This window comes from Syngnathoides biaculeatus, chromosome 4, assembly GCF_019802595.1.
Source record: "Syngnathoides biaculeatus isolate LvHL_M chromosome 4, ASM1980259v1, whole genome shotgun sequence".
Classification (NCBI taxonomy): domain Eukaryota; kingdom Metazoa; phylum Chordata; class Actinopteri; order Syngnathiformes; family Syngnathidae; genus Syngnathoides; species Syngnathoides biaculeatus.
In genome coordinates this window covers 34,029,281-34,045,025 of record NC_084643.1, presented here as the reverse complement: position 1 = coordinate 34,045,025, position 15,745 = coordinate 34,029,281, and the positions used below count along the sequence as shown (strand labels likewise).

Here is a 15,745-nt window from a genome sequence, read left to right as displayed (position 1 = left end):
GGAGTGCTGGAGCCTATCCCAGCTGTCAACTGGCATGAGGCGGGGTACACCTTAAACTGGTTGCCAGCCAATCGCAGGGGACATTGAGACAAACATCCGCACTCACATAGGGGAAATTTAGAGTCTCCAATGAATGCATGTTTTTGGAATTTAGGACGAAACCAGAGTGCCTGGAGAAAACCCACACAGGCACAGGGATAACATGCAAGCCCCACACAGGTGGGGCCGGGATTTCAACTCTAGTTCTCAGAACTGTAAGGCCAAGGCTCTACAGCTGCTCCACGTGCTGCTGTATTCATGTTGTTTGAGTTATATTGTCATTGGTATAGGCAACTATGCTTTGTGGGATCATCATGGGAACTTCGTAAGGCCTTTTGGATATGACAAACGCCGGCGGAAATTGGTATTTAAAATGCAAGCATTTTTCTCACTTAGTAGACTTCCAAAGGTGCTGTTGACCTGAACATTTCACCAGATGTTGGGAACAACACCTCTCGGCCAAAGATAATTGGGATAGGCTCCAGAACTCCTGTGACCCTTGTGAGAATAAAGCAATACAGCAAATGGATGGATGGATAATCAAACAAAATCCAATCCCATGTCAGTGCAAATAAATATTCGCTGGTTCACTCCCAATTGATGGCCTACCAAATGTCTTGTTGCCAAACTGTGAGTCAAGACACATCTCATTATGGGTAAGAGCATAGAGGTTCCTCAAGACCATCACAAAGTATTTGTTTAAAAAAACATAGCAATGACACTGGTTACAGGGGCATATGTAAGCTTCTTAACTTTCCAGGGACCAGAGTTGGGTTTTAATGATATGTAAATCGAAATCCAGTCATATGACCATAAATTTGCCTTGATCAGGTGCTCCTCGAAGGATTTCTGACAGAGGAGTGCAAAGAATAATCAGAAGAGTTGTCCAAGAGCCAAGGGGCCCTTGTGGAAACCTTCAAAAATGATCCAGAACAAGGAGGTATTGTCACAAGGAAAACAGTGAGTAATATACTCCGGCCCCATGGACCTTTATGCACGTTCACCACGCAAGACCTCATTGGTGAAAAACAAAACAAAACAAAACATGCTGACAACATATCAACATGCCAGAAAAAAAATTGCAAAAACCTTAAAATTAATGTGTCCATAAAATGCATTTTGTTGGACCATTTTGCTCCATTATCTGACAGAGGTACAGTGAAGAAAATAGGTATTTGAACACTTGGAAATCATGGAGGGTTCATCGTACGTGCATGTCCACTGTGAGAGAGATCATCTAAAAAGAAAAATCCAGAAATCACAATGTATGATTTCTTGACAATTTATTTGTGTGATACAGCTGCAAATAAGTATTTGAACACCTGTCTTTCAGCTAGAATTCTGACCCTTGTCAAAGACCATTTGGATGATACAGAGGAGTCATGGGAGAAGGTTTTGTGGTCAGATGAGACCAAAATGGAACTCTTTGGACATAATTCCACTAACCATGTTTGGAGGAAGACGAATGATGAGTTCCATCCCAAGAACACCATCCCTACTGTGAAGCATGGGGGTGGTAGCATTGTGTTATGGGGGTGTTTTTCTGCGCATGGGACAGGACGACTGCACTGTATTAAGGAGAAGATGACAGCGGCCATGAATTGTGAGATTTTGGGGAACAACCTCTTTCCCTCAGTCAGAGCATTGAAGATGGGTCGTGGCTGGGTCTTTCAACATGACAATGACCCAAAGCACACAGCCAGGAAAACCAAGGAGTGGCTCCGTAAGAAGCATATGAAGGTTCTGGCGTGGCATAGCCAGTCTCCAGACCTAAACCCAATAGAAAATCTTTGAAGGGAATCTTGAAAGGCTCAAGTGACTCATCCTATCATACAAACCAAAGTGGGAACTTTTCAGTATGAAAGTATCCACTGCCTTAATTGTAACTGTAAATGTATACAGGCAGATTGATAAAGAGAAGTTAAGAGGACAAAACAAATGTACGAGTATTAGCTATGCCAATTAAAGACATATATTTCCACAGTACTGTACGTGAAAAACAGAAACTTGAATTAGCTGTGGCAGCACAGTGACCAACTGGTAAGGACATCTGCACCACAGTTCTGAGAATCTGGGTTCAAATCTGGCCTCACTTATGTGGAGTTTGTGGGTTTTCCCCATGCCTGCATGCATGGGTTCGCTTCAGGTACTCCAGTTTGCCCCCACAACGCCAAATAAAGTAAGCGTTATCATATGTGGCCTTATGAAATGTCATATATGGTGCAATAGAATTACCATACATGGGCCTATGAAGTAAAAATGCAAGGACTATATAAAGTTACTGTATGTGGTTCTATAAGGCACAGGTGTCAAAGTCAAGGCCCAGGGGCCAGATCCAGCATGCCATATCAAGCAAATTATGTCAAATTTCAGGTTTATTGCTATAATCTGTAACAAAATTTCAAATTCTCATATGTAATAAATAATTTTGGGCTCTTTAAAACAAAATTTTCTTACCAAATGTTTTTTTTACAGTAATTTGGATGAAAAACAAAACATCTTTAAATGCTGCTTTCCATCGATACACGATGAGAATAAATATTGATATTACACAGTCAAAACAGCCTTCTTAGGGAAACCCTGATTACAAAGTAGCCCGCGAGACAAATGAGTTTGACACTCCTGAAAATTAACTTAACCATGTGTGATAATACTAAATCAAGGTAAGCAATTGTCATGGACTTCATACACCTTGGCTCATATGGATGTATTAAAATATGTAATGTAACATTTTTCACCATGTTCTCCCCGTATCTGTGAGGGTTTTCTCCGGGCACTCCGGTTTCCTCCCACATTCCAAAAAACATGCAACATTAATTGAACAAACTACATTGCCCGTAGGTGTGATCGTGAGTGCGGCTGTTTGTCTCAATGTGCCCTGCGATTGGCTGGCAACCAGTTCAGGGTGTACCTCCTGCCAGTTGACTGCTGGGGATAGGCTCCAGCACTCCCAGCGACCGTTGTCAGGATAGGCCGCTAAGAAAATGGATGGATGGATGGATGTAATTACTGATTTGCATTCGTAAAAGCAAAAAAAAAAAAACAATGCAAATTCCATTCAGGTCGACATTCCAAACCCTGAGCCCTGCACGGTGTCCTTGAACGCAGCACAAGAGCCGGCCAGCTCGACGGATTTGATCCTCCTTTTTAATCGTCTGTGCATGTGCGCGCGTGCACACCAACCCACCAAGCACGTACTGTGACAGACAGTCCGTCATACCTGTAACAACCGAGACCCACAGCAACTTGAATACGGGACTAACGTCCACTTTTTTTAGTCTCACTTCCACTCCATGCCGAGTGGCGGGCCGCGAACCTGTGTGGAGGATGCGGATACGCAACACGTGAGTGAAGGAGGTAGTGTGGGACCCCAACCTACGCCCTCCCAGAAAAACACCCTGCTACGATGTCGTTACTGTGTGTCAGAGGTGAGTGTGTACACCTATTTGAATATAATCATTACAATGCACTGCCAATTTGCCAGTTGTAATGTTTAAAACTTAAATTGTCCTTGAAGTAGTCCCACCTGTCCATTGCACGAGTTGTGTTGGGGTGGGTGACTAGTGACTTTTCGTTGTCAAAATAAATAGATTAATAAAAATAAGAATTAAAATAAAAATAATTTCGCCTGCATTTGTGTTATTATATATACTGTATTTATTTTTATACCTATTATTATTCTACTATTAGAATTCCCAATAGATGAACACATGTTCTAGTAACTGCACCCCGAGAAATAAAGCTAAAAACTATAAAAATTCACGTTTTGTTTTTTTTTAAACATGTAATTTTTTTGGAAACATTTTTGATCTTGGTTTAAATGCCTGGTTAGAGCTCTGGCTCACAGTTCTGAGGATCCAGGTTCAAATCCCGGCCCCACCTGTGTAGGCTTTTCCTGTTTTCCTAGTGTCTGCGTGGGTTTTCTTCGGGTACTCCGGTTTCCTCCCACATCCCCCAAAAACATGTATTAAATGGAGGCTTTAAATTGCCCTTTGGTGTGATTGTGAGTGTGACTGTTGTCCGTCTGTACGTGCCCGGTGATTGGCTGGCAACCAGTTCAGGGTGTACCCCACCTCCTGTCACATGACAGGTGGGATAGACTCCTGCAACCCTCTTGAGGATAAGCAGCTTGGAAAATGGAGAGATGAAGGAAATTTAAATTCACAGTTTGGCTTCAAACTGAAATATTTCTTTTTGACCAAAGCATTGTCTTTAACTAAACGTGATTAGTGCAGCAATTGCAGACTTGTTTGGGGACCATTGTGCGATACTCTTTACTGTAGGTCGGTCTGTTAAAATAATAAACTAAAAATAACACGTGCTTGTCATGGATTTTCCCTTAGTGTATTTTCCACACCCCATACACTGAACAGGTTTGTAATGGTAGCTCACACACACACACACACACACGCACACAAATGGTGTGCTTTCATTGATGCATAGATGCATAGATTTAACAAACTGATGCTAACATGATTAGCATGTTCTAACTACTATGGATAGGTTTCCGATGGGGTCACCACAGTCTCAGGATTCCCTTTTTGTACGACGTCATAACTCTTAGACCAATCAAATAAATTAACAATAGAAAAAAACTTCACGCTTCACCTATCAATCGACGTTCTCTGACCTCTATGACACACATGATGGCGGCCATTGCAAGGCATGACGGGTAACTGGAAACCTATGAATTGTGAGAGTAACCAAAGATTTCCTAGAGGAGAATATGCTATGAAATCCAAACAAATAGGACCAAGTTTTCCCTTTTCGAGGGTCCAGTGTTGTTGAAATCGATTTTGACATCATCAGTGTTAGACGGTGGTGTTTTTTGTTGACACTTTATCATCTGTAGACACTTGTTTGTCATTTTTGTGTGATTGACTCCTGAGGCGGGATCCAGTGTCCAACTTGCCTGTTTTACAGTAGGTTGAGACTGCAGCTGGGTCTGGTTTTGGATCAATGAAACGTGTGTGTATGATAGATATACACTGATATAACACAGATTAAATGTCAAAGGTTTCCTTGCAGAAACAAAGAAACCCAATCATGGGAACTATCTAGACAAACCAGAAGAACTGCATCTTAACACTTCATCCTCCTTCTTCCACCGTGTCAGGGCATTCAATCCTGCATTAGGGTTTTTTTTTGTTTTTTATCAGGCTTGCATTGGTCCCCGTAAAAAAAAACCTTTTAATTATGCTAAAAAATGAAGTCTGTATGGAGTCATTAAGCTCCTTGACTGGATCCTTATTTTTTTTTACTAGCTACTGTATGTCATAGCCATTATCTACTCAGTCAGGTGTTACCCTTTGGGACGATAAGAAATAGTAGCATTTTTCGAACTAAATGTCATTATGCTTTTACTTACATCAACAGGAATATCAGGAAATACAGGAAGTTGCATGGCTCAAGAGGATGTAGCAGGTTAGAACAGGAAGTGAAAGTTGAGAACAGGTAGAGACCAGAAGGAAATGGCAGGTGAGAACAGGAAGTGGATTCCCACTTAGTTCACACGCAGGACATGCTGTGGTCCAATATTACTGGCTTCAGGGCCGCTGTTCTTTAATTGCGTGCTCTATCCTGGTAGGACACTACTTCTTCCAGAAGGGAAAAAAAGTACACTATTGTTTTTTTAAGTGTGGCTGGTTAATGTGTTTCCCACTTACTCTAAACCACACTAACCCAGTCACCACCAGCAAGTGGCATGTGAGAACATGAAGCGGCAGGTGAACACCTGAAAATAACTCGCAGGAAGTGACGCATAAGAACAGGAAGTGGCAGGTGACCACCATTAAGAGAGAGCTGAAAAAGGAAGTGAATAATGAGAACTGGAATTGACCAGCAGGAAGTGCCACGCAAGGGCAAGCAGAAACCATCGAGAATTGGCAGGTGAAGGAAAGGATTACTGTCTCTATTTTACTCTCTGTACTGTATTACACTGGGAGGACAGATTAAAATAGGAAGTGACAGGACAGAACAGGAAGTGAGATGTACAGCAGTATGAAGCAAACACGGAAGTAAACGTCATGCACGGTGGGAGTGGCTGATTGGGTAATCCGCTGGCCATCTGTTCCTGTTGTGTATTCGTGTATTTTTATGTATGTATGTATGTATGTATGTATGTGTGTGTGTGTGTGTGTGTGTGTGTGTTTATGCATGTTTAAGTACAGTATATCTGAGTTGGAGTGTCGAGCTCACATCGGCTGGTCCACTCATCATATTGCCACTTCCTGGTCATCAGAGGCATCAGTGATGTGATTCCTGAAAGATTTATTCTGTTTTAACACAGCCAAATTGTGAATGGGTCTTGAGGTTGTTAATGACAACAGTTTGCCAAAAGTTGTTGATATAAGTAATCGAGTCCTGTTCAGATGACTTTATTTCACGACCTCTATAAGAAAATATAAGTATTTAATATTTATATTTAAATAGGGCAGTGACCCACCACTTCGAAAATGGCCTAAACTTTTTTTAATCGTTCTAGCTTTTCTAAATTTAAAGCTCAATCTTTGCACGACTTGCTCAGCGTAGCGTGCACAGGCATGAAAGAATACGGCATCATAATTCTCTGACCACTTAATCCCATGCATGACTCATAACATGGTCAGATTATGGCTATCCCCTCTCATTTGTTTTTATTTGACATAGCTCAATCTTGACGTCAGAAGGTCCACGTTGTCTTTGTTGAACTGGTTGATGTCCTGCAATTCATTGCAGTTCAACGCAGTCTCGCTGTTAGCATGCTGGTTAGCCTCGGCATGGTTCTTAAAGCATTATCCTGTCTGGATTATCTGCAGACGCTGGCCCGCTGTCACACAATCAACAGCACGCGCACTCCTGTGACCCGCTTCCACAGTCTTCACACGACTTCTAATCGCACTGTGGCCCACAGCCACGCTGACCTATGACACCCGGGAGATGTCGGGCAGAACTTTAATGACTGTAGCCATTGCCACAGGCTCTACCTACACATCACTTTACATACGTACTTACGTGTCCATGCTTCCTTCTTTCCTGTTTGGCTACCAATCCATCAATTTACTGATCAGTTTACTCCCCTACTGACTTATTTGCCTACCTGCCTACTTGGCCACGTGCCTACATACTTAAATCTATGAACTTGCTATTTACGGAGTGACAGTACCTACCTGTACCAACCTAGCGAGTTACCTTCATATCTAGCAACTGACTGAATTGCCTACCAACCTACATATCTAAACCCCGTTAACGGACTACTGACTGACGGAAAGATTTCGTCTAAAGCTGTGTTCACCCCAAAATTTTCGGCTGCTACAGCTGTGTGACAGAAAAGCCTCCCCCCCACCCCCCTCTGCGTTAGTGTTTTGCTCAATTTTCTAATGGTCTTTAAGGTATCCATGACTGCCTGTGGAGTGAAGGGGCTGTTGAATTAAAGACATGCCTCATTACTGTCTGTCAGTTTTAGTTGCATTCACCTCGTTGCGCTAGTGCTACTAGCTTTTACATCTTCACTGTGATCACTGTGGCAAATTTCGGGACAATTTAAAAATCTCACTGGGTATCCTCAACAGCCATGGCTGTCACGGCCTGTCACTTTTCCTCACCCTGTCCCCCCGCGTTGTCTCATGACAATTCCATTTTGTCCATGGTGGCCTTGAATGGGGCTGCTGCGGTCGCCAGGAACACAATGTCAATGTGGCTTCATGGTTGATGGATAACTCGAAGTAGAGAACGTATTCTGTATTTCCCACAGTCATTTAAGGTTAACTTTAATAGATGTAATGTTCATATTGTCAACATTGTTATGTTTTCTTGTATTTGTCACAACTTGTAGCCATGGAAATATAACAGATGTCCCAACTTGGCAGCCAGCAATTAAAAGCTGTCTAAATGGGTTGCTGGTGACATCCAAATAGTCATGGAAACAAGATGGTTTTTTTTCTTGTCTACTTTTGTGTTCTTCACTTCACGACCGTGATTGAATAAAATGTCAAAGTGGATTGGAAACCTCATTGGGATAATCAATTTAGCTTCAATTGCCAGTTAACTTTCTCATTAAGTCATTTAACGTTTGCACTGCACAAAAGATGCCTTAACTTAGTAAACTACAATCCCGATCTCACAGTAATCATGTTTGATGAAATAGCAACACATGTAATAACTTTTTAGTAACAATTGTCTTTTTTTTTTTCTCTCCACAGTGAAGAAAGCCAAACTTTCCGGACCTCCAGGTGAGAACTCAGGCCTTGTTTCCTCTTTTTACTTTCTTTGCTCAAAGACAACCATGATCTCTTTGTAGTTTTAGTCGTTCCTCAGGCAGAATTATTGTAGGCCAGGGGGAAGGGACAGCTTGATGATGATCCCAAGTGAACATTTGACCTTATAGATATATACTTTAAGTGTTCACTGATCAAGTTCTACATTATCTGACAAGATTGTGAAGAGTCGCGTATCAATTAGCTGCTGTTACTGTCATGTCTAATGTCACCAAAACTGCAGGGCATAAATAACGTTGAAAGAACGTTCAAGATCATGTTTTTGGTTATTGTGTCATTATATGATGGTATATTAACAACATACATGCAGATATATAAAGCGCTCATTGAGGACCTTTTGAAATGTGACTCAATGTGGTGTGTTGCACAGTTTTTGGGGAAAAATTGTAGAAACATTACCATTTCTGGTTTTTGACTTTTGCTTGAATGTCGTCAGCATAAATATTAATTAATTAATTATATTTATATTTATAGTTATACGGCAGGTTAGAGGTTAGCACATCTGCCTCACAGTTCTGAGGACACAGGTTAAAATTAGGGCTCGCCTGTCTGCAGTTTGCATGTTCAACCTGTGCCTTAGTGGGTTTTCAACGGGTACTCTGTTTTCCTCCCACGTCCCAAAAACATGCATGGGAGGTTAGTTGAATAATCTAAATTTTCTGTAGATTTGACCTGTGACTGGCTGGCAAGCAGTTAAGGGTTTACCCTGCCTCCTGCCTGATGACAGCTGGGATAGGATCCAGCCCTCCAGCAACCCTTGTGAGGATAAACATGGCTGGATGGATGATGGGTTTTGAGTGTGAATAGTTGTTTATTTATACTGTATGTGCCCTGTAATTGTCAGAAAAAGGTCTACTGGTATTGGATAATGACGTAATAAACAAGCCAACTGAATATGGTTCAGTTAAGATTTAACTTGTTCATCAGTAAAATTGCACAAACACACACGCAGATAAACATGTTCATAAAAAGTCTGAAGTGCGTTATTTCTGAGTACAATCGATTTGATTAATTATTAAAACAATCTTGGATTAATATACAGTACTATGTCATCAAGAAGGCCAACTTCCCGAGAGTTTATCAAGTGAGTTGAACTGTAGGGATATAAAATTGATGCATTGACGGAGTAGATGAATCGTTACAATCCTACTAAGATCTCTTCCAGTCGGTTCTTCTCGGTACTCGATCAGTGAAATTGCAAACTGTCCTTTAGGGACTTGGGTATTGTGGTGCTGTCCCTCCATGCAAAATGCTTTCCAGTCAGGTCGGATATGATGAGAACAAGAAGAGATGTCCCAGTCTGGTGTTCCACTTTACAAAGTTGATCTGATTTTTGCTAATAAGCGATACATTCACTCACCTGAGGGGGATGAGACGCTCAAGTCCCACAGGCAGTATGTCCCTAGTGACAATTGGCCTGGAAAATGTGTTACAGTATTTCTTAAATTAGTCAGACAATCACTTTGATTTTTTCTGTCCGCTGTTGACATTGTTTAGTTAATCCTTTCCTTGCGCTCTGAGCTGAATTTCACAATGATGCTTAAATTACAACTTGTGTTTGGCTTTTGAGGCATCATTTTCAGGAGCTTTATTGTAAAAATCAAGCCTCCAAAGCAGTTTTGGGACTTGAAATTTGGCAGGTATGTCTCATCAGGCCATGCCTTGAAAGCACACGAGAAGTCTGACATTTTGTTTAACAGCACCCATTTTTCTGTCAGTTTGGTCATTTCCAGTAGATCTTCAAACCTCCTCCAAGAGAGTTATGTTTTTTAAATTCAACCTCCAAAGTCATTTTCACAAAATTCAGTTGGCATGTCAATTGACCCACCAAAAAAAAAAGCTTCAAGAAGTCATGCCTTAAATGATACGGAAAACCCGGGAGGGGAAACTCAGCTCTTAGCAACATGAAATTTAGTCAACGTGTCAGTCACTCACATTTGAAAAATGTACAGGTGTGGTCAGTCAAGGTGTGCGTTCGGTTTGTAATTATGAGTGTACCCCTTTAAGAGCAGAGGGGGGTAGTGTCAGGTGAACAAGGAAGTAGAAGTAGGCTGACCACCAGTGTGCTTTTGTGTTTAACAAAAAAAAAGAAGACATCTCGCTGTGGTTCACTGCGCTGGATCAGTTTTCATGTGCGCTGAGAGTGTGCGACAAGTGCGCAGTGACGCATGTTAGAGGGAACATTGGTCAAAACTACACAAAATAAGCAACGTCTTTCAATATCTATGGATTTCTACTCGTAAAAAAATTTACACGTGGGATGGTGTGTGGGCGTGTACGCACTTGTCAAATCACAGTGACTGATGTGTAGCACAAGTTGACCCGCAAAAAAATCTCAAGAAGCTATTCCTGAAACCACACAGGAAGTCTGACATTTTGGTTTTATAGTTTTTGTTTTAGGGCCATTTGGGTCAGTTTTCGGGGGCCCTTCGAATGTTTCGAAATATCAACCTCCGAGGCCTAATAAATTATGCAACATGGAATTGAGTAGGTAGTCTTTCATCAGTAGACCCCGCAAAAAGTCTCAAGAAGCCATATCTGAAAAGTTAGCCGTTTTGGTTTGAGGCATCCATCCATCCATCCATTTTCTTAGCCGCTTATCCTCACAAGGGTTGTGGGGAGTGCTGGAGCCTATCCCAGCTGCCAACAGGCAGGAGGCGGGGTACACCCTGAACTGGTTGCAAGCCAATGGTAGGGCACATCGAGATAAGCAGCCACAATCACACCTTGGGGCAATTTAGAGTGTTCAATTAATGTTCCATGTTTTTGTGATGTGGGAGGAAACGGGAGTACCCAGAGGAAACCCACCCAGGCATGGGGAGAACATGCAAACTCCACACAGGTGGTTCTGGGATCGAACCCTGGACCTCAGAACTGTGAGGCCAACGCTTTCTAGCTGAGACGTGACCCATTCGTTTTAGGGGAAATTTTATCATTTTCAGGGGACTCTTTGAATGTTTTGGAAATTCTGCCCCCAAAGCAGTTAGCCACATACATTTTTGGTAGGTATGTCTATCAGTAGACCTACAAAAGTGGCCATACTGTAAATCATACCCATTCATCCATTTTCAGTTCAGTTCAGTCGGGCATGCTGGAACCTATCCCAGTTATCTTTGGGTGAGAGGCAGATTACACCGTCAACTGGTCACCAGGCAATCGCAGGGCACATATTAACAAACAACCAGTCCCACTCACATTCACACCCACCTACTGGCAATTTAGAGTCTTTAATTAACTTACCATGCATGTTTTTGGGATGTGGGAGGAAACCTGAATACCCACGCGGGCATAGTGACAACTATCAAACTCCACATAGGGAAGGCCAGATTTGAACCGGGGTAGATTCTCCTACACCCTCCGCATCCTTCCATCACTCCTAATAATAGAGCATTTGCTACCCACTGGGCGCCGACTTAATGTCATCGCAGCGGGCCACACAGCAACATGACACGTCTATGTGTGACTGAAATATAACTTATTTATTATTCACAAGTGGTTGACTCTTAATTATAAATGACGCACGCCGCTCCCCCGTGGAGAGGTCTGATGCAATACATCATGCTGCTCATTGGAGGAAAAGTGCGTATTAGTAAAACATGTTATGGACAAAATGAAATGATATGTTCAGCTATAGTGACTCACTAAAACCCAAACTGGCATGGGGAATACATGCAAACTCCACACATGCGGGGCCAGGTTTTGAACCCCGATCCTTAGAACTGTGAGGCTGATACTCTAACCAGTCGCTCAACCGTGCCGCCTTGATTTATCATCATTTTTTAAAAATTATTTCCTTATTTCCTTTTTCTTCACAGAAAAGTTCAACGCTTATGTAACGCTAAAGGTTCAGAATGTGAAAAGTACAACCATAGCGGTGCGCGGAAACCAGCCATGCTGGGAACAAGACTTCATGTTGTGAGTAGAAAATTGATGTGAAATGCTAAAGGGAGCAGCTAATGTGGGACTTCTCCTTGTGACTTTTCTTGAAACGTATTCAGAGTTGGGAAAGTGATAGCTCGTTTCTCTGATCGAAAATAATAAACGGCAATGATTAAACTGTCTGTAACTTCTTTTCTTTTGATTGTAAGACCTGCACTGATCCCTTCAAACAGTACTTTATGCTTTGTTTCCACTTCTCAGACAAGTTCCTTAATCAGTGTCGGTCTCGCTTGGATATTCATTTTCTCTGTCTTTTTGGGGGACGGAAGTCAATCATAGCTTTTCATTTCAGTACTGATCTGCGTGTATGTGTGTGCGGGTATGCAGTGTTCAATATGAAGTCACATAGCCATGTGATCCTGCTGACCGCAAGAGCGGCGTGGTCGACTCTCGACTGCTTATCTGCTTAACACGCACGCGCGCACACACCCTCACACGCATGCGGACGCACGCACACACAGTCAAAGTGAGACAACTGAGCATCTTGAATGCAATGTGAAAACGAAGAGACAGTTTGGATGCTGTCACATTGTATTTTGTTGCACACCGTTCACAAAAATGCAATGATTGAGCACCAGAAATTATTTTTTGAGACAATATACTGTGCTCTCTCAATAGGCATTTGGTGACAAAAATGATTCATCTTCCGTGGAAATTCAATACGATGCCATTAAAACACATCCACCTCTCCATTTCCTGTACCACTTTTCTTCACGAGGGTCGCTGGTGTGATGGCGCCTACCCTACATAGGCTTTTTTTTTTGGAGGGGGGCACACCTACCCACACCTATGGACCGTTTTGAGTCATCAATCATCCTACCGTTAATGTTTTTCAAATGTGGGAGGAAACCGGAGTACCTGGATCAAACCCACACAGAGAGAACATGGAAATTCCACATAAGCGAGGCCGGATTTGAACCCGGATCAACTGTGACCAGCTGTGTTAAGCAGCTGTGCTAATCAGTTGTGCACCCTGCCAGTTATCAAACCACATTTTACACGTTATTACATAAAGGGTTTACTGTACCACAAAACTGGTTTGTAAAAAAGGCTATATTTGGCATAAGAACATAATTTTTCACAAAAAGGAAATATTTTGTCAACAAAGTTGATATATTCTATATTCTCATGAAATAAACCTCATGGGTCATAATCTCATGAATAAGATCTTTTGCTAGTTAAACACCGCACATATACAGTATTCATAAGTCTTTCATTTGCCGCTAAAATGGCATATTTTTAAATCTAGTTGGTTTAAGAAATGTGATATTTTCTCATGTAAACATTTCTTCACAAAAACGCTGTATTTGACGCAAGCCACATTTGTTGATGATCAAAAGCTATTCTCACACCGCAAAAAACTTGTTCATAAAAAGTCAGGACTGTATTTTGTGTGACATAAAAAAACAAATAGGAAAGCTTAGTTAACTTTTGTTATACTCACATTTCCCATTTTTTTGTGCATAAATTTTGCCAAATTTCTTATCTCTGAACTTTAATCCTCAAAAAGTGCCAGTGCTAAGAACAATGTTATATTCTGACCTACCCTGAGCACGCCGTGTGGAGTTTGGCAAATGGGGAACAGTTCTTGCAAAAAAAGAGGCCAAGGCTGCTTTTTTCAAACAGTTTATTGCCCCCCCCCCCCCTTGAAGATTACCTTAAAACTAAAAATGAAAGAAAGAAAGCCACACAATGTAATTAACCCAACCATATTGCTTTGTTAGTAAAGGTCTGCTAGCCTAATGCTAACACATAATGTGAAATGCTATAGTTTGGCTAACAAAACTTGCATAGAAATAACAGTAGCTATAAACAACTAATATTTTAACACAAATAGTGCAGCAGCAAATGTAGATGGATCATAAAACACTATTAAAAAGCATGTATATTCTTTATCTGTAAAACTAGTACTAGTATTACTTCATCTTTGTTTCAATTTCATGTTTCATCATCATATTTAAATGTATAATGCATACTGTATCCAAGTATTATACTGCCCCCCAGATCCCAAGAATCACACACCAGAATTGACGTCAAGTATGAAATCATGATGCACAAACTGTTTCATTCTTTACATTCTTTTTTTTTTTTTTTTTTTTATCACTATAGTTTTATACAGTTTATTATTGTAAAGTAGTGTTGTACACTCGAGACCACATTTCGAAAGTCTTATTCTGGTTTCAGTGCCAACTCCCAAAAGTCCTAGTCTAGTCTCGTTCTTGGACCAGCTGGACTCTTGATTTTTCATCAAGACCAGTCAAGAAAAGCAGTGATTTGTGATTCTTCAACTTCATTAATGTTATCATAAGGAAAAGTGTGTTGTAAAGAACACCCTAACATATGTACAGTATATTCCATGTTGTTTCCGCCACAACACAATGGTAATTGCCAAACTCTACTTGATTTAGTGGCCTGGCAATTTGTTTTGTTTGAATGTGTAACTCACCCCTATCCCCCAAAACATGCATGCTAGGTTAACTGCTAACTCGAAATTGCCCATAAGTGTGAATGTGAGTCCGACTGGTTGTTTGTATGTTCCCTGTGATTGACTGACTACCAGTTCAGGGTGTACCACATCTCTCGCCCAAAGATAGCTGGGATTGGCTCCAGCACATCCACGAAACTAGTGAGGATAAGCTGTACGGAAAATGTATGCTTTTGTTTTTGTAATGGTCTGAGCTTGTAATGGTCTTGGCCTTGACCTGGTCTCAACCCCTAAAAGTCTTGTTTTTTTTCTTGGTCTTGTAGGTTATGGCATGTCTTGGTCACTGATATTGTGGTCTTGAGCACAACACTACTGGAGAGTGCTATTTTTTTTTTTTTAATTTTGGGGGGCCTGGAACGGATGAATGGCATTTCCATTCATTTCAGTGGGGAAGTGATGTGAGGTATGAGCATGCTCATTCAACAAATTTAGCTGACACGTCAAGGCAAAAATGTACTTTGCATGGTAATCATGAACTACAATTGATAGAACTTGAACACATAAACAGCTCTCAAAAGTTTTCTACAGTATTTTCTAAATTAGGAATACTCTAACTTTTTTTTTTTAACTTTTTTTTCCACTTATCTTTAAACCTCAACTGACATCCATATCTACATTTTAAAATAGGTATTATTATGAAAACTACATATGATATTATTCACTTCAATGTCTATACGAAAAAATAAAATGAGGGGAGAGCGTGTCGTTCATGCACAAAGTTGCGGAAGTCTCACTCAACATCCCAATGGCAGCTGTAATGCCTGCAACGTCATTTACAGACGTCATACTGGGACAGTTGCCTTTCATGGGTCCCCATACACCGATGGCCGATGGCGGGGAGAGCTCCTTTCTCCTCCCCGCTAGCGGTGTGACAGCACGGGCCAGCCAGCCTCCCGGCCTGATCCACTTCCACGTCGGGTGAAACGGTGGCTAACTGCGGCGACCGGCGATATGATATTGTTACGTTCTGAGAGAAGGATTACGTCATCGCCGACTGAGCTTTTTATTCATCCTGCTGCTATCGGAC

The 15,745-nt window shown here is 41.4% G+C and overlaps 1 protein-coding gene across 4 annotated transcripts in view; it reads left to right on the top strand.

Annotated features, from left to right (window-relative positions):
• The first annotated feature begins 3,193 nt into the window (after window positions 1-3,193).
• Window positions 3,194-15,745, top strand: part of LOC133499009 (protein unc-13 homolog B-like) — a 101,948-nt gene continuing 89,396 nt past the window's right edge. The window contains exons 1-3 of one of the 4 annotated variants that reach the window (XM_061816452.1): window positions 3,194-3,467; window positions 8,220-8,249; window positions 12,110-12,209. In XM_061816452.1, coding sequence (XP_061672436.1) covers window positions 3,446-3,467; window positions 8,220-8,249; window positions 12,110-12,209 — 152 coding nt within the window. In that variant the 5' untranslated portion in view covers window positions 3,194-3,445. Of the gene's footprint in view, window positions 3,468-5,501; window positions 5,929-6,050; window positions 6,138-8,219; window positions 8,250-12,109; window positions 12,210-15,745 lie in introns of those variants that run through there. The other 3 variants (XM_061816456.1, XM_061816453.1, XM_061816457.1) reach the window with 3 other exon arrangements.